The sequence below is a fragment of the Equus asinus genome, chromosome 2 (genome assembly GCF_041296235.1).
Source record: "Equus asinus isolate D_3611 breed Donkey chromosome 2, EquAss-T2T_v2, whole genome shotgun sequence".
Lineage (NCBI taxonomy): Eukaryota > Metazoa > Chordata > Mammalia > Perissodactyla > Equidae > Equus > Equus asinus.
Genome location: NC_091791.1, coordinates 41,339,850 through 41,358,787, shown reverse-complemented (window position 1 = coordinate 41,358,787; position 18,938 = coordinate 41,339,850). Strand labels below are relative to the sequence as shown.

Below are 18,938 nucleotides of genomic sequence, written 5' to 3'. Positions count from 1 at the left end.
AGAGTATCTGAAAACAGGTGCCAAACTTCCTTCAAATTACCCAGGTATCTAGAATGAATGTCCATATCTATCTAATTTCAAATTATTCTGAGATTGCTGTCCCTTTTAGTTAAAGTCAATTCCTGGGGCTAGGCAATGAGTGATAATAAAAATAATTCTGAATTAGAAGTACACTTGCATATACTTTAGAGCAGAGCAAAACTAGCCTTAAATCTATGAGTTCCAGCAATGCAACAAAGCTTTTGATTAAAATGATGATAATGATAAATAATCACTGAGTGTGCCAAATATTATGCCAAAATACTGTAAATGAATCAACTCATTGAATCTTCAGCGTGATCCTATGAGGCAGGTACAATTTTTCCCCATGACAGTAAGAGAAACTGAAGTTCACCTTGGATTACATAATTTGCCTTAGGTTAAAAGTTAGCAAATGGAAGAGGCAACATACGAATCCAGGCAGCCCAACTCTACAGCCCATACTCTCACCGGTACACAGATTACTTTGGTTTCCCCAATTATAAGATGGGAATTTGTGACCACTAATGAGTCTTTAAAAATCTATAGATAACATATTCAAATTTCAATTAAGTGAACATTTTTAGGAATGAAGGTGTTCTGGTAAATCATATTTACCTAAATTTTTGTTGTTACATTTTCCTAAAATACTTTTGATTATATGAGATCTTGCTGTTCATCAGGGGTACTGCTGCTCTGAAAGGAAATTTACATCACACAGCATTACGGATTAGTTAGAGGATTAGGAAAAATGTGTGTTGATCATATCCTAGTAATATAGCAGTTTTTCATATGTGCTATAAACCACATCATTTTTCCTATTTAGCTACCCTCCTCGTAAAATTACTGAATCAATGGATAAAGTAGCCTTTTCCACGTTCTTTTATCCCTTTCTTGTAAATAAGTTCTCTTTCACTGACTTTAAATCTTTTTATATGTCAGCTATGAAAGGTATCCTATTTTAGTATCTATAATAACATTAATTTACTCTTCTTTTTCATTATGCTTCTATACATGTGAAGTCATCCCACATGTGTTCTTTTTAGGCCATGATCTAAAACAATAGTTCTCAACCAGGGGTGATTTTGCTCCCCATGGGACATTTGGCAATGTCTGCAAATACTTCTGGTTGTCACAACTTGGGTAGTGGGGAGGCTGCTACTGGAATCTAGTCAGCAGAGACAGGGATGCTGCTAAACATTCTAGAAGGCACAGGATAACCTGTCCCCTACTGTCTCCACTCCCAAATTATCTAGCCCAAAATATCAACAGTCCTGAGCTGAGAAATCCTGCTTTATCCCCCACTAACTAGTCCCCCTTAAAATATCTAGGCCACAACTGCCTCTTGTTTTAAATAACAACAACCTTTTTTTATATCTGGGATTTCCTAAATAAAAATTATCAACTATGTTGTTTACGTTTATAGAGATAGAAAATGCTGTAGTCAAGTTTACCTAGAATCTTTTCCCCCACAACAGACATTTAACAACGTCTTCAGGTGGCATTAATAACACTGACAGAGGGGCTGGCCCGGTGGCACAATGGTTAAGTTTACACGCTCTGCTTCAGCAGCCTGGGGTTTGCTGGTTTGGATCCCAGGTACAGACCTATGCACCGCTTGTCAAGCCACGCTGTGGCAGGCGTCCCACATATAAAGTAGAGGAAGATGGGCACAGAGGTTAGCTCAGGGCCAGTCTTCCTCAGCAAAGGGAGGAGGATTGGCAGTGGATGTTAGCTCAGGGCTAATCTTCCTCAAAAATAAATAAATAAATAAAATTTAAAAAAATAACACTAACAGAAACGAAATGAACATTTATTGAGCACCTACCACATACCTGGCACTGTGCTGGCTACTTTATTGTCAGCCCTCAAAACCATTCTGAGAGCTTGCTACAATTATTCTCATTTTTCAGATGAGGAACTCAAGGGTCAGAGAAATTAAAAGAACTGCCAAGATTACACAGCTAGAACTGGCATTACCAGAGCTCAAACCCTTATTTGCCTAATTTCAAAGCTCATGTTCTGTTGAAACACTAATATTCCTCATGTGGGAGAGCAGAATATGGTTAGCAAATAAATGAATGAAAAGAAAGCACTCTAAAACACATTATACCAAGACCAAACTGTCTTCCAGGAATAAGTTATCCAATTATCTAGCTTTGATACCTTTAATTCAGCCCCTATTGCTAAAATGTTTTATCTAGAAATACAAAATTATGATTGGACTACTCCAAAAATGGCTTATATTCATGCACTGCTTTATCATTTACAGCTTAATGACAATTATATTTTCTAGTCACCAACATTTGCTTGGTTTTTAATTTAAAGTGGGTTTCTTCAAGTAGTAGCTGTCTCTGCGGAAGGAAGAAGGGAGTCAGAAGTAGGAGGGAAACTTACTTTTTACCGTATAACTATCTTTTTAACTGTTTCATAATAGTTTTTATCCTTTCATGGTATTTCACTTTTTAGCATGTGAGGTAGAAAATAGTAAACTAATATGTTTACCTAGAATGGGGAAGGAGGAAATGGAGAAAAGGAGCAGCAGAAAAGAAACACTCATTTCATTCAGATTCTAAAAGATTCAAAAAATCGATTGTTCTTTTGGAAGAATAATTTTAGAAAAGTTAGAGATGGAATTAACAAGTTAAGAGTGAAAATATGCAGAAGACCTAATTAAACTTAAGTCAAAAACCTTTTACTGAGGTCGTAGCTAAAGGACTCCAATTTAAGTGTACACAGATGAAATCACTGATTTAAAGCTTTTAAAAATGTATTTAAATAGGAAACAGCAAAGAATTTGAGTAATTATCTTTATATACTAGGTATAAGCCCTTATCACAAATTTACATTAAAATTCTAGAAAACATTGTTTTCTAGACATGCAGAGACGGTCATCTTCTCTTTTAGGGTTGGTGCACTTAAATTTCTTCTTTCCAATTTTACTGCACGTATTCTGAAAGTTACTAGGTAAGATGGCTTTCCACTACAGTGCTCTTCTACTACACTTGCGTAGAAAACACAATACTGCACTGACTTTTTCTCCTCGAGTTTCCCTCCGTTGTTGCTTTTCTTTCCTCATCAACCATTTCTCTTGGCCACTGAAGCAACACCAACTGCTTATTCCTTACTGATTTCCTATTTAAATTTCCTTATTTACTTCAACTTCTCATTCTTCTAAGATGAAGGTTCAGTGAACAATAGTTTTAAAACCCACTTGACTGATAATGCAGTTCACAATGCCTTCCTGGCATCAACAAACGTTAGCTCTGCCAAACGGTAACTGGCATTCTGTGATGGCTGCTCTTAAAAATACCTGGCAGGTGAGAGTTCCAATTATTTTTAAGGTTTCAGTGTATCATCTCTTCACAAAATATTTCAGCTATGACTTCTCTCAAAATAACTGAAAAGAAGTTTTGAAGACCACAGCATAATGATAGGACTAAAAATAGGAAGACATTAACTTAAACAACTAAGGCCACGGTATATGACCTTCACATATATGAAGAATTCTCAGTAGTAAATCTTTTCTGGTCTTTGACAACTAAACTACAATCTCAGGAATATTATATAGCTTAATTAAGATGCTAAACAAAATACTGTATTCATAAATGCCCAGAACAGGTCAAGCATTGTTATTCATCCCATACTTGAAAGCTCGTAAGAGTAAACCTAGATATTCCCTGTTTTTCTACATCCCAGTTAAGCCAACCCACCCTTTCATCACAGATATACCTATCAAAACTCCTCTATTACATCTAAAATACAATCCAAGCATCACCATGTGCCTAGAAAATCCCTGTCCCTGTGTAACACTCTGCTGAAACCATCCTCTCTCTCATTACTTATTATCCCACATTTCACCAGGCTGGAAGTTTTCCTGGCTTCAGGCTAGAAATTATTAATAAATATCCTGCTTAATCTAAACATAAGACTACTTCTAGGTTACTGTTCCTGATTTGAATGCACCTGTCATCCTTTACCCTTCATCTCAAAATTGCACTGCCTTAAAACTCACAAAAGCCCACTGATGATATCTGGTAAGCTCAAAATGTTATCTAAGCTTTTATATTCAGTGCTCTTCCTTTGTGACCACAGAAGTCAGACCTTCCCCCTTTTCCACATTCACACCTGTTCTTTGCCCTCAATGTGTACTCTAATTCCTTAATTCCTTTCTATACTCCAACTAAATTATCCCCCATTTGACTTTCTAAATGGCCTGGACCACGGGTCATTATTTCAACAATGTCTTCCACAGAACCTTACAACTCCTTACACTTCTTGTTATGCCAGTAAGCCCTAGCCTCAATGCTGCTTCAGCACTACCACTCACATCTACTACTAAGTTGCTCAGAAATGCTTGAGAAGTTAATAAAAACAAAACAACTGAGTTTCCAATAAGCTCATGTTTTCTTCAAGTACGTCCTAATGTTCCATAATCCACAATGATTTATCTCATTAAACACTGATCACACATTTACCTCAGCAGGTCTCAAATTTCCTCCAGTCCCATTGGCATTTAGTTATAACATCTCCCCTTCTTGATGATAAAACAATTGACTAACTTAAAATGTTCCTATAACTACTGACCCCAACCCCTCCTGGTTCCCCTGGGACCTACCTCCACCCTCCTTGGCAGCAACTCTCCACCTCCTCCTTGTCTGCTATTCTTTTCCCTTTTCTTCGTCATCTTCCCCCCAGCAAACTCTGGAATGGCCAAGTTCTTTTACTCCAGATTACACTGGCTGTCCCCAATGAATGGAAATTGCTCTCTCCAAGTTTAATGATTTTATTACAGATCGCTTTCTTCCATCACATACCTCATGACTTCCTTTTCTCCTTAATCATTTTATAACAACATTTACAACCAAATGCTCTCTTTTGCAACCTTCTTTTCCTTTGGTTTTGGCGACTTTACACAAATGATCTTCCAGATAGTGAGAGAGAATTTGAGGAGAGGCTTTTAAAAATCATAACACCACCAACTTCCCCAAATTCTCATATTTCCGATGTAGGCCTTCCAGTTGAAAATCTCTGCTACAGTCAACCAGTATTACAGTCCGCAGTGTTTAGTGTACTTCAGGTGTGTTGGGGTGGTAAAGACTGGTACCAATACCTTACATTATTCTGGTTATAGTCTTGCTCCTCTGACCATTTTTTTTTAACGTGCTTTTATTAAAATTGGGTAGATAAAAAGGACATCTTTAAAATATACAGATGTGGCATAAAGAACCGTGGAGTAGGTGCTCTATAAATACTTGTAATATGAATAAATTTAAGTCTTTAATCCATGGAAGAGATTATTGTGTACAGTATCAAGTAGAAATCAAATTTTATTCCCTCCCATATAGAACCAATTGTCCAAGTATCACCTATTGAAAAGTCCATCCTTTCTCCAACAATCGAAAAGCAAAGCCAGTTCTGGCATACATCAAGCTCCCATATTATGCGTAGGTCTGTTTCTGGACTCTATTCTGCTAAATTTGCTAATTCGCTCCTGTGCCAATAGTACACTGTTTTAATAACTATAGCTTTATCATAAGTCTTGATATAAATTAAGGCAAATCCTCTCTCTCCTAATACACATATGTCTTATTTTTAGGAGTACCTAGCCTATTCATAAACTTGTATTCTTTCACATACATTTTAGAAAAAACTACAACCAACAACAAAAAAACCCAGTGGTGGTGTTTTTGTTGCTGAGGAAGATTCACCCTGAGCTAACATCTGTTGTCAATCTTCCTCTTTTTAGTATGTGGGTCACCAGCTCAGCATGGCCACTACAGTGATGTAGGTCTGCACCTGGGAACTGAACTCAGGCCGCAGACATGGAAAGTACTGAACTTAACCATTAGGCCATGAGGCCAGCCCTGTTGGTATTTTTTTATTGACACTGAATTTAACTTAAGCTTTCAATAGTTTTATAATTTTCTCTATAAACGTGTTGTACAATTCGTATTGGCCAGTTACTGTATATTTTTGATGTTACTGTAAATAATATCTTTTTTTTTCTGCTGAGGAAGATTCACCTTGAGTTAATATCTGCTGCCAATCTTCCTCTTTTTGCCTGAGGAACATTCACCCTGAGCTAACATCTGTGCCAATCTTCCTCTATTTGGTATGTGGGTCACTACCACAGCATGGCCACTGCTGAGTGGTATAGATCTACACTGGGGAATTGAACCTGGGCCACCAAAGTGGAGCACATTGAACTTAACCACTAAACCACAGGGTTGGCCCCAATCGTAGCTTTTTAAAATTGCATTTTCCAACTGTGGCGGGTAAAGAGAAATACAGTTGATTTTTGCATTCAGCAGCCCTTAAATTCTTATTAATCCTGATAGTTTATCTATAAACTTCCTTAAAGATAATCTATGTAGATTATTATACTATCTACGAATGATGACTGCTTAGTCTCTTCTTTTCCAACCCTTCTACCTCTTATCTTTTCTTCTTGACTTACACATTGGCTAATAATCATTTAAATGTTAAAAGAAATGGAGTGACGTCAGCATCATGGTGGACTGAGCTTTCCCAGTAATCTCTCCCTGTCAACATACAATGAAAAAGACATTACACTCCAACAAAGGACATCCAAACGCAACAGAAAAAATGTCAGAGAGACCCATACAGCCATACGGCAGAGCACGGGGAGGCTGGAGTACCCCTTGCAGGAGGTGGAATGGGGTGAGAGAAAACTTCCCTCCCTCCCCTAAAGACTGCGATCTGGGACCGTGGGCAGCTTCCGAGAGGGAAGGAACAGGAGAGGGGACATTCGTTTGTGGGAACATCAAGGATCCCCAAGGGCCCTTGCACCCTAGAGAGAAGCCCTCTATCAGAGTGAAAGCTTTCGCAGGGGGTGACCTTACCAAGCCAACACCCCAGGAGACCAGATAGCGAGGGCAGAGGGAGAAAAACCTCAAGAGCACACAGGAGAAAGCGCCCCTCCCTCCACCTGCCCAGTGCTGGCTCCAGGGCCTGGGATCTCAGCTGAAGGTGAAGGGCTCAGAATACCAGGCTCTTGACCCCCACCAAGTGGCGATAGGTGGTAACTGTGACCAAATAACACCAGGAAACAAAAAGAGAAAGCCATGTCTTCTGGCAATATCAAACATATTAGATCCCCAGACCAGAGAGAAAATGACAAGTACCCAGAAATCAGTCCTGAGGACACAGACATTATGTAATCTAAATGACAAGATTCAAAATAGCTACCATCAAAAAACTCAAAAGAGTTAAAAGAGAATGCAGAGACACAATTCAACGAGTTCAGGCGCTACTTCAGAAAAGAGATTGAAACTATAAAGAAGAATCAATCAGAAATATTAGAGATGAAAGACACAATGGAAGAGATAAAACAAAATACAGATTCCCTGAACACTTGAGCAGACATCACAGAGGAGCATATCAGCATCGAAGATAGACATATAGAAATGCTTCAGATAGAGTGGGACGGAGAACTAAGACTAAAACGAAATGAAGAAAATCTCCAAAAACTATCCAATTCAATGAGGACATGCAACACAAGAATTATAGGTATTCAAGGAGAACAGAAGAATGGAGCAGAAAGCTTGTTCAAAGAAATAACAGCAGAGAACTTCCCAAACCTAGGGAAAGAAGGGGAAATCTATCTGTGTGGAAGAGGCTTCCAGATCTGCTAGATATGTCAACATAAAAAGACCTACTGCAAGGCATATAATAGTAAAACTGGCAAAAATGAATGACAAAGAAAGAATACTAAGGGCAGCAAGGCAGAAGAAAATAACCTACAAAGGAACCCCTATCAGGCTTTCAGTGTAAGGGTTCTCAGCAGAAACCTTACAAGCTAGGAGAGAATGGAATGACATATTCAAATCTTTAAAAGACAAAAATCTTCAGCCAAGAATACTCTATCCAGCAAAAATATCCCTCAGATATGAGGGAGAAATAAAAACTTCCCCAGACAAGCATAAGCTAAGGGAGTTCATAGCCACGAGACCCCTCTTACTCCTCCCAAGACATCCTCAAGAAGGCCCTCATACCTGAAAAAAGAAAAAGGGACAGAGGGGTCACAAAACACAGAGTAAGGAGATAAACAGGTAAACAGAATCAGTATAGGAAATAAATACTCAAGTATAGCATTAAGCTAAAGGGAAGGAAAACAGCAAAAACAAAGATAATCCTGTCACTTTAACCACAAATTCACAACACAAGATGGAATCAGATGTGAGAAAAACAAATTAGGAGGGGAAGAGGAAAGGGACTGAATTGGTTTAGACTAAGGAAATAAGAGGCCATCAGAAAATGGACTGTCTTATCCACGAGATTCTGAATACAAATCTCATGGTAACCACTAAACAAAAAAGCAGAACAGAGACACAAATAATAAATAAGGAGAAAACAAAGAAACACATCATAAAAAACTACACAATTCAATGGCTAGACCAAAACAAACAGGATGAGAAACAAAGGAAATGCAGGAAAACTGGAAAATGAGTGATAAAATGACAGCATTAAGCCCTCATACATCAATAATCACCCTAAGCATAAATGGATTGAATTCTCCAATAAAAAGACACAGTGGTGAGATGGATTAAAGAACCAGACCCAACAATATGCTGCCTCCAGGAAACACAGCTCAGCTCCAATGACAAACACAGGCTCAGGGTGAAGGGATGGAAGACGATACTCCAAGCTAACGGCAAACAAAAGAAAGCAGGTGTCACAATACTTATATCAGACAAAGTAGACTTCAAGATAAGAAAGTTAAAAGAGAGACAAAGAGGGGCAGTATGTAATGATCAAAAGGACATTCCATCAAGAAGAAATAATACTTATGAATATCTATGCACCCAACACAGCAGCACCAAAGTTCATAAAGCAACTAATAACAAAACTAAAAGAAGATATTAATAATAACACAATAATAGTAGGGGACCTCAACAGTCCACTCACATCAATGGATAGCTCATCCAGGCAGAAAATCAACAAGGAAACAGTGGAATTAAATGAAAAGCTAAACCAGTTAGACTTAAGAGACATATATAGAACACTCCATCCAAAAACAGCAGAATATACATTCTTCTCAAGTGCACACGGAACATTCTCAAGGATAGACCATATGTTGGGAAACAAGGCAAGCCTCAATGAATTTAAGAAGACTGAAATAATAACAAGCATCTTTTTCAATCACAATACTATGAAGCTAGAAATTAATTACAAGAAAAAAGCTGAGAAAGGGACTAAGATGCGGAGGTTAAACAACATGCTATTGAACAAGCAAGGGATCACTGAAGAAATTAAAGGAGAAATCAAAAAGTATCTGGAGACAAATGAAAATGAAAATATACCATACCAACTCATATGGGATACAGCAAAAGCTGTGTTAAGAGGGAAATTCATCGCAATACAGGCATACCTTAACAAACAACAAAAATCCCAAATGAACAATCTCAAATTACACCTAACTGAATAAGAAAAAGAACAAACAAAGCCCAAAGTCAGCAGGAGAGAAATAATAAAAATCAGAGCAGAAATAAATGCTGTTGAAACAAAAGAGGCAGTAGAAAGGGTCAATGAAACAGACCCAGTTCTTTGAGAAGATAAATAAAATTGACAAACCCCTGGCCTGACTGACAAAAAAAGAGAGACAGCTCAGATAAAGAAAATTAGAAATGAAAGAGGAGAAATAACGATAGACATCACAGAAATATAATGCATTATAAGAGAATACTAGGAAAAACCAAATGCCAATAAAATGGATATTCTAGAGGAAACAGATAAATTCTTAGACTCCTACAATCTCCGCAAGCTGAATCAAGAAGAAACAAATAATCTCAACAGATCAATCACAAGGAAAGAGATTGAAACAGTAATCAAAAGCATCCCAAAGAATAAAACCCCAGGACTAGATGGCTTCCAAGGGGAATTCCACTAAACTTTTAGAGAGGATTTAATATCTATCCCTCTCAAACTATTTCAAAAAATTAGGGACGATGGAATGCTTCCTAATACATTCTATAAAGCCAATTTCACTGATACCAAAGCCTGACAAGGACAACACAAAAAGGGAAAACTACAGGCCAGTATCACTGATGAACAAAGATACAAAAATCCTCAACAAAATATTGGCAACCTGAGTATAGCAATACATCAAAAAGTCATACATCATGATCAAGTGGGATTTATACCAGGGAGACAGGGATGGTTCAACATCTGCAAATCAATCAATGTGATACACCACATTAACAAAAATTAAAAACCACGATCATCGCAATAGATGCAGAAAAAGCATTTGACAAGATCAAACAGCCATTTATGATAAAAACTCTTAACAAAATGGGGATAGAAGGAAATTACCTCAACATAATAAAGGCTATATACGACAAACCTGCAGCCAACATCATACTCAATGGGGAAAAACTGAATGCCATCCCCCTGAGAACAGGAACGAGACAAGGATGCCCACTATCACCACTCTTATTCAACATAGTACTGGAGGTTTTGGCCAGAGCAATTAGGCAAGAGAAAGATAAAAGAAATCCAAGTAACGAGTGAAGAAGTGGAACTCTCGCTGTTTGCAGACGACATGATCTTATATATAGAAAACCCCAAAGAATCCATCGGAAAACTAATAGAAATAACTAACAACTACAGTAAAGTTGCAGAGTACAAAATCAACTTACAAAAATCAGTTGCTTTTCTATACTCTAATAACGAACCTACAGAAAAGAGAACTCAAGAATAAAATTCCATTTACAATTGCAACTAAAAGAATAAAGTACCTAGGAATAAATTTCACCAAGGAGGTGAAGGACTTATACAATGAATACTGTAAGACATTACTGAAAGAAATTGACAATGACATAGAGAGATGGAAAGAGATTCCACGCGCATGGATTGGAAGAAGAAACACAGTTAAAATGTCTGTATTACCAAAGCAATCTACAGATTCAATGAATGCAATCCCAATCAGAATCCCAATGACATTCTTCAAGGAAATACAACAAACAATCCTAAAATTCATATGGGCAACCAAAGACCCCGAATTGTTAAGGCAATCCTGAGAAAAAAGAACAAAGCTGGAGGTATCACAATCCCTGACTTCAAAAGGTACTACAAAGCCATAGTGATCAAAACGGCATGGTACTGGTACAAAAACAGGCACACAGATCAATGGAACAGAACTGAAAGCCCAGAAATAAAACTGTACATCTACGGACAGCTAATCTTCCACAAAGGTGCCAGGAACACACAATGGAGAAAAGACCATCTCTTCAATAAACGGTGTTGGGAAAACTGGACAGCCATGCAAAAGAAAGAAGGTAGACCATTATCTCACACATACACAAAAATAAACTCAAAATGGATCAAAGACTTGAAGATAAGTCCTGAAACCATAAAACTCATGGAAGATAATATAGGTAGTACACTCTTTGACATCAAACTAAAAAGGATCTTTTCAAATACAATGTCTTCTCAGATAAGGGAAACGAAAGACAAAATAAACAAGTGGGAGTTCATCAGACTGAAGAGCTTCTGCAAGGCAAAAGAAACCAGAACCAAAACAAAGAGACAACCCACCAACTGGGAGAAAATATTTGCAAATCATTTATGTGACATGGGGTTAATCTCCATAATATATATGGAACTCACACAACTGAACAATAAAAAACCAAACAGCCCGATCAAAAAATGGGCAGAGGATATGAACATTTTTCCAAAGAAGATATACAGATGGCCAATAAACATATGAAAAGATGTTCAACATCACTAAGCATCAGGGAAAAGCAAATCAAAATTACACTAAGATACCACCTTACCCCTGTTAAAAAAATGTTGGAGAGGGCGTAGAGAAAAGGGAACCCTCATCCACTGCTGGTGGGAATGCAAACTAGTGCAGCCACTACGGAAAACAGTACGGAGATTCCTCAAAAGACTAAAAATAGAACTACCATATGACCCAGCTATCCCACTAATGAGTGTCTACCCAAACAACTTGAAATCAACAATCCAAAGTAACATATGGAGCCCTGTGTTCATTGCAGCACTATACACAATAGCCAAGACATGGAAACAATCCAAGTGCCCATTGACTGATGAGTGGATAAAGAAGATGTGGTATATATATACAATGGAATACTACTCAGCCATAAAAAAAGACAAAATCATCCCATTTGCAACAACATGGATGGACCTGGAGGGAATTAGGCAAAGCAAAATAAGCCAGGCTGAGAAAGACAAACACCAGGTGATTTCACTCCTATGTGGAATATAAACACACACGGACAAAGAAAACAGCTCAGTGGTTACCAGGGGCAGTGGGGTGGGCACAGAGGGTGAAGAGGAGCACTTATATGGTGACAATCAAGAAATAAGGTACAACTGAAATTTCACAATGATGTAAACTTTTATGAACTCAAAAAACCCCCCAGAAATGATATATATGTGACATGATAATGGTGTTAGCTAATACTACTGTAGTAATCACACTACAACATGTTAAGTGTATCAAACTAACACATTGTACACGTTAAACTTATAGAATGTTATACATCAATTATATCTCAATTTATAAAAAAGATAATGGTAATGGCTGCACAACACTGTAAATGTAATTAATGCCACTGAATTGTACACTTGAAATGTTTAAAATGGCAAATTTTATGTTATATATATGCTACCACAATAAAAAAAATTTTTAAAGGACAAAAAAAGGTTAAAAGAAGTGACAACAACAGGCTCCTTTGACTTGCTCCCAATCATAAATGAAATGCTTTCAATTTTTTACCATGAAGTATGTTTCCTGTAATAAAATCATTTTACTAGGTTAAAGACATTATCTTCTATTCCTATTTTACTAAGAGCTCTTCTAAAAACCAAGAATGAATGTTTAATTTTAACAAAAGCTTTTTCCGCATTTATTGAGATAATCATAGTTTTGTCCTTTAATCTGTCAATACAGAACATTATATTTATTTTTTTACCCGCAAATGAAGCCAGTCTTTAATTCGTGGGATAAATCCAACTGGTCATAATATCTTATTTTTTTAATACGCTGCTGAATTCAGCTTGCTAATATTTTGTTTAAGATTTTTACATTCATTTACACATGAGATAAATTACAGCCCATTACAAATTTTGGAATTGTTGTTATGCTACCCTCATAAAATGGTTTGGTGAGTGTTACCTCTTTTTCTACACTCTGAAAGTATAAAATTACTATCATTAATTTGTTCCTTAAATGTTGCTAGAATTTGCCAGTAAAATTCCATGGGCCTAAAATTTTCTTTATGGAAGTATATTTCCAATATTAATTTATTTCATAGTATGGGACTAATTATGCATGTATTCTAATTCTTAGATCAGCTACACTAATTCATATTTTTCTAAGAGTTTGTCCATATCATCTAGGTTTTCAAATTTATTGACATAATTATTAATTGTCCTTACTTTTTTTTTTTTTTAAAGATTTTTTTTTTTTATTTTTTCCTTTTTCTCCCCAAAGCCCCCCGGTACATAGTTGTGTATTCTTCGTTGTGGGTTCTTCTAGTTGTGGCATGTGGGATGCTGCCTCAGCGTGGTCTGATGAGCAGTGCCATGTCCGCGCTCAGGATTCGAACTAACGAAACACTGGGCCGCCTGCAGCGGAGCGCGCGAACGTAACCACTTGGCCACGGGGCCAGCCCTAACTGTCCTTACTTTTAACGTCTCATTTATCTTTCCTGGTAATATTTATTGGCAGCTTCATTTTTTTCTTGATTGGTTTTACAAAAGTGTCAATTTTCTTAGCTTTTTCAAATACCCAACTTTTAGTTTTACTGATTTTCTCTATTGTGTATTCATTTCCTATATTTCTCTTCTCTATTGTACATTGTTTTCTATGAATTTATCTTATCTTTATTATGTTCATTCTTTCCTTATCTATGGGTTTATTGTTAAAAATCTTTCATCCAGCTTAAATTGGATACTTATTTTACTAAATTTCTACCTTCTTTTCTAATATAGACTTAAGACTATCAATTTCTCTCGAAATACTACCTAATATTTTAGCTTTAACTCAATTACAAATATTTTCTAATTTCCATTGTGTTTTCTTTTACCTAGGAGTTATTTAGAAACGTTTCCTATTTTCCAAACTTACTGGATATTTCTAATGATCCCTCCTGTACTGCACTATAGCCAGGGAAGGTAATAAATATGCTGCCAGTACTGTGAAACTTGAGATTTGCTTTATATCTAGCATTTGATTCAATTTCACAAATCTTACATGTGTGCTTGAGATATGTACTCTGCATTTGTTTTGGGTACAATATACTATACAAGGCCACTAGATAAAGCTTGCTATTTGTTTAAATCTTCCACATCCTTACTGATTTTTAAAAAATGTTTCATCTACCAATTATTGAAAGAAACGTTAAAAATCTCCCACCATCATGATGGATATGTTATTTCTCCCTGTAGTTCTATCAATTTTTTGCTTTATATATTTTTGAGGCTACATTAATAGATGCACATAAATACAGAAATGTTGTATTTCCTGGTGAATTGAATCTTTAATCATTCTGTAATGAACCTCATTTCCTCTAATAATATTGTTGCCTTAAAGTTTACTTTTGTTCAACCAGCTTTCTCTTTGTATTTGTACTGTATATGCATTTATCATCCTTTTATTTTCAAACTTTCTGTTATCTACACTTTATATGCGTCACTTCAACTAGTATATGGCTTAAATTTCTCTTTTTAAACCATTCATACAGCTTTGTCTTTAGCTGAATTACTTACACAGGGCGTACTCTTTTGGGGTCAAAGATTTATGGGAGTACAGTCTGAAACTTTCTACCTTGGACTGGTCCTGTGCTTTGTATCCTAAGCTCTTTTGGGTCTTTAGGTTCAGCAAATTCTCCCAATGTGAAAGCTGGCCATCAAGCTCATCTTTCTGAATATTTGCTGTAAGTTTTTAATCTGAATTTCTTACTCGCTCATGAATGCCTTTAAGAAGATTTGAAAAAATATTTTATCTAGATTGTTTAGTTGTTTTCAGCAGGAAGGTCAGTCCGGGTAACTAATTACCCATACTGACCTATACGTTCTCCACTGGCTTCACATCATCTTCCCAGTCCCTAAATGAAGGCTTACTCTTCAGCCTACTATTTATGTTTTGTAACATCTCCTTTACAGACCTCATTACTGTCAACACAGTCCATCTATCAAGTGACAATTACATAAGAAGCTCTCAGTAAATATCTGAATGTATATATCTTGATGGTTGTAACAGGAAAGTGGAGGAGTGGTTTGGGGACAACTCCACAAATGATACATATCTACACGGGAATAACCCTGGGGCAGCCCAGTGAGACTCACTACTCTAATGAGTCCAACTACTTATGAGCATCTGATGAAGAACCTCTAAAGACTGACTTTTTTTCTGAGATTTAGATTCACAATTTCAACTGCTGGTTGAACATTTGCCTCTAGATTCCTACCATCAACACAAACTCAATATGCCCAAATCAAATGTCTTTTCCATAACCCTGCTCTATCTACCAGTTCCTAAACCTCTATAACAGACACTATGAGTCTTTGAGGATTCATTCGTAAGACGTCCTTTTTCTTTTCCCATCTCATCACACAGTCCTTCCAGTATTCATTCTTATTAGTCTATTTCCCCCTTTCCACTCCTTTTGTCAAAGGACTTACTCTAGGTCTTTGCCAGGACTATAGCAGTCGATAATCAAGGGATCTTGCTTTCAGTCTAACTGACTGCAATTCCTGCTATATATTACTGTAGGGAAATTATCCTTAAAACATTGCTTTGCACAGCACCCACCTACTTAAAAATCTTTAACGGTTTACCACTCCCTATACAGAAGACGTCAACTGGCCAATAGCATATTTCAATAGTTGGCCAGGGAAGCAAGGAAGGAAAAAGGCAGAAAAACAGAGAAGCTATAGCCCTGGGGCCAAGCAAAAAGCATGCCTCCTTCTCAGTTGATGATGGACTTCTCAAATGCTGAGCATTTCTTATCAGCCTCTATCCACTGACCAAAACATTAAAAGGACTGAGTAAGGAAAAAAGTAGAGCTCTGTTCTTTAACTTTATACTCTGGGTCCATTTAGTCCTTTACCTCCTCTCCCTCCAGGTTCTCCTAGTTAGTTGCATAAACTCTCTATCCCAACATGACTAGTCTATTTACTGTTCCTTTAACAGGTCTTATTATTCCTACACCCACCATGACTCTGTTTATGATATTCTTTCTACTTAAAATTGTCCTTGCCTATTCTAGAGGCCAAGCTTTTTCATGAAGCCATCCTCAACTGCCTCAATTATTAGTGAATGTTTCCCCTAAATGCCATAGTTTCTATCTATACAACTCATTAGGCAATTAGGATATGGTACTTACTATTATAATTTATATTATCACGGACAAGTCTTTTCTCCCTACCATGGGCACTATGAGGACAGACAGGGTGCCTAATACTTCATATACCTGTTATTTAGAACAATACAATACACAGAGTTTTCAGTAAAAGGTTAATGATAACAATCCATTAAAACATTACTTAAATATCTATATTTGGCTTTCTCCATGTCTTCTGTATGTGTGTTCTAGGGGCTCGTAAATGCCAAGAAAATAAATGACAAAAATTCCCTGTTTAAAAGTCATATCTCTGCTTTTAAAAATTCTGAAAATCTTACTTATCAATATTTTGACCTCAGACTGACTCTCATGATTCAGGTGGGGGGGAAAGCTGCACTTCGGGGGACACATGGATATACTCTAATTTTTTAAAAACCAAACCAGTCATACTTCCTGAGAGTAAACTGATTTGATATTATGAATTGATTGATATGATGACATAATTTAGACCTTGAGTCAACTATTTTACAATCAAAATCAAAGAACAAACTCACAATTCCAAATTGCTTTTCATATATATACAGAAAGCAGTATTTATGAAACTGTGGTTTTCACTGATTTAAGAGCTATGCATAACACTGTAAAACAGTCACTTATTTATATCCCAATTTCCCAAACTAGCCTACAGCATTCTGAAAGAACAAGATTTATTCATCTTTCATCCTTAGCACCAAGCATTTGCTAGGAGCTCAATAAATGTTTACTAAATGCATCAATGTCACAACTCACAGAAGAAATCCAAAATTCCATGAATATGAACATCTTGTCCTCAAACAGCAAGAAAAATCTGAAGGATTCCTATAAGGCTTATTTTTTTTGAGAAAGAATAAAAACCAAAAAAAATACATCATCCTAATAAGGAAATGATCACAAAGGGAAGTAGCTGAAAAAATAAAAACTAAAACTTAATAATAACATCTTTTAGCAATTCTTTAATTAGAAATTAGTGTAGTTTGCAAGTCTAAAACTGACAGATTGTCAGTATTATCCACACTTCAAATGTCATACAAAGCAAAATACCTTTACTGAAGACACATTTTTTGGTTTACAGTCTGTCGAAAAACTTTACCTAGATTCCTTCATTTATAAGCTGACAAAAATATTCTAACGAGGATGTTTACAAAAAAATACTGCAATATTTTTATTCTTCATTTTTTCTTCTGATAAGTTGCTTACATAGTCAAAAAGGATTTGAGAAACAAATACTCTTTTAGGAATAATGAAATGAAATATGACAAAAATACATCTTCATGTGGGTCTTATAGAACTTCTCACTAATTTATAATTCTACTATATCCTTAGTTTTATAGAAAAATATTTGCTGGCTACAAGAAAAATGATCCTCAAATATTTTAACCATACCTGTTTCTGAGCTTCTACTTTTTGCTTTCTGGTTGGATCAATTGCATCTACCATCCATTTGATTGTAAAGTATGTTACTGCACCAAATAGTGTCAAACGAAAAATCAAACCAACAACTTCATTCCGACTCAAGGGACGAGAAAAGGCTTCAGCATGTACCATCTTGATTGTTAACCTTAAAAAACAAACAGAAATGTCTCAAGGTAATAACTAGATTCATTAAAACTGAGAGATTGATAATTAGCTTAAACTAAGCACGAAAAACTAACTTCTAGTCAAATTCAACATGACCTACCTTAAAAAAGTGTTTTATTCTAAGGAGAAATAGATTTTTAAATGTTAAATAAACAAACACATTTTAAGCTCCCCTTGGAAACTGAAGAAACAAATCAGAAACCGTTTATTTATGGGAATTCTTAATGAACTTTCCTAAAAGCTCATATAATTTAAGTAGAGAATAATTCTATTTGAAAAACGCAGTATACACCTTAAGGTATTTACTCATTTAAACAGCTTTTAAGTAACTATTTCAGAGAATCTAGAAAAACAATGACAATAACACCAATCCAACGGAAGAAAGGTAGCCCAACAATGAAATACTTTACTAATGTGATGGTAAGAATTTCTTCTATTAAGTGTAATGTATACCAGGCAATTTTTGAGTGAAATTCAAACTGTGAACTGTCTTGCTTTTTCCTCATACTTACTTTTAAAGGTTTTCAAGGCCTGTTTAAATTTTAACATAACATTTTCCCAATTAACAAGTAACATTAAAATTTTTTTACAACATCCTATTGTTTCCAACCCAGCTAAATATGAAGCAATAGAATCTTCAAAAATTTTTGAACCACAATACAGTACTCACCCAAGATGAAGAAAAAAGGAGGGAAAGTGCCTATTTTAGATATATCTGTGAGCAGCTACACTGATCACAGCTACGCTTGCAGGAGGCATGCAGACCCCTGTCAAAGACAATAACTACCCAGAAGAATAAGCTTGTGAGAGATGATGTGCTCATCACATTTTGGGAGACAGGATCTCAGCTTCAAATAATGCCATTATACTCTCAGCACAGAACTGTGCTGAGTGCTACGCGATATGAAGAAAAGAGAGTATCTATGTTGCACTCATGTGAAAAGAAATAAATCAGAATTTGTACAG

General features: G+C 36.2%; 1 protein-coding gene across 2 annotated transcripts in view; it reads right to left on the bottom strand.

Annotated features, from left to right (window-relative positions):
* ATAD1 (ATPase family AAA domain containing 1) overlaps positions 1-18,938 on the bottom strand; it is a 55,943-nt gene that overhangs the window by 33,896 nt on the left and 3,109 nt on the right. The window contains exon 2 of one of the 2 annotated variants that reach the window (XM_014864356.3): positions 17,778-17,952. The exons of the other annotated variant lie outside the window; for it this stretch is intronic. Within the exon in view, the coding sequence (XP_014719842.1) occupies positions 17,778-17,939 (162 nt within the window). The 5' untranslated portion in view covers positions 17,940-17,952. The remainder of the gene's footprint in view (positions 1-17,777; positions 17,953-18,938) is intronic. 2 annotated transcript variants of the gene reach the window in all.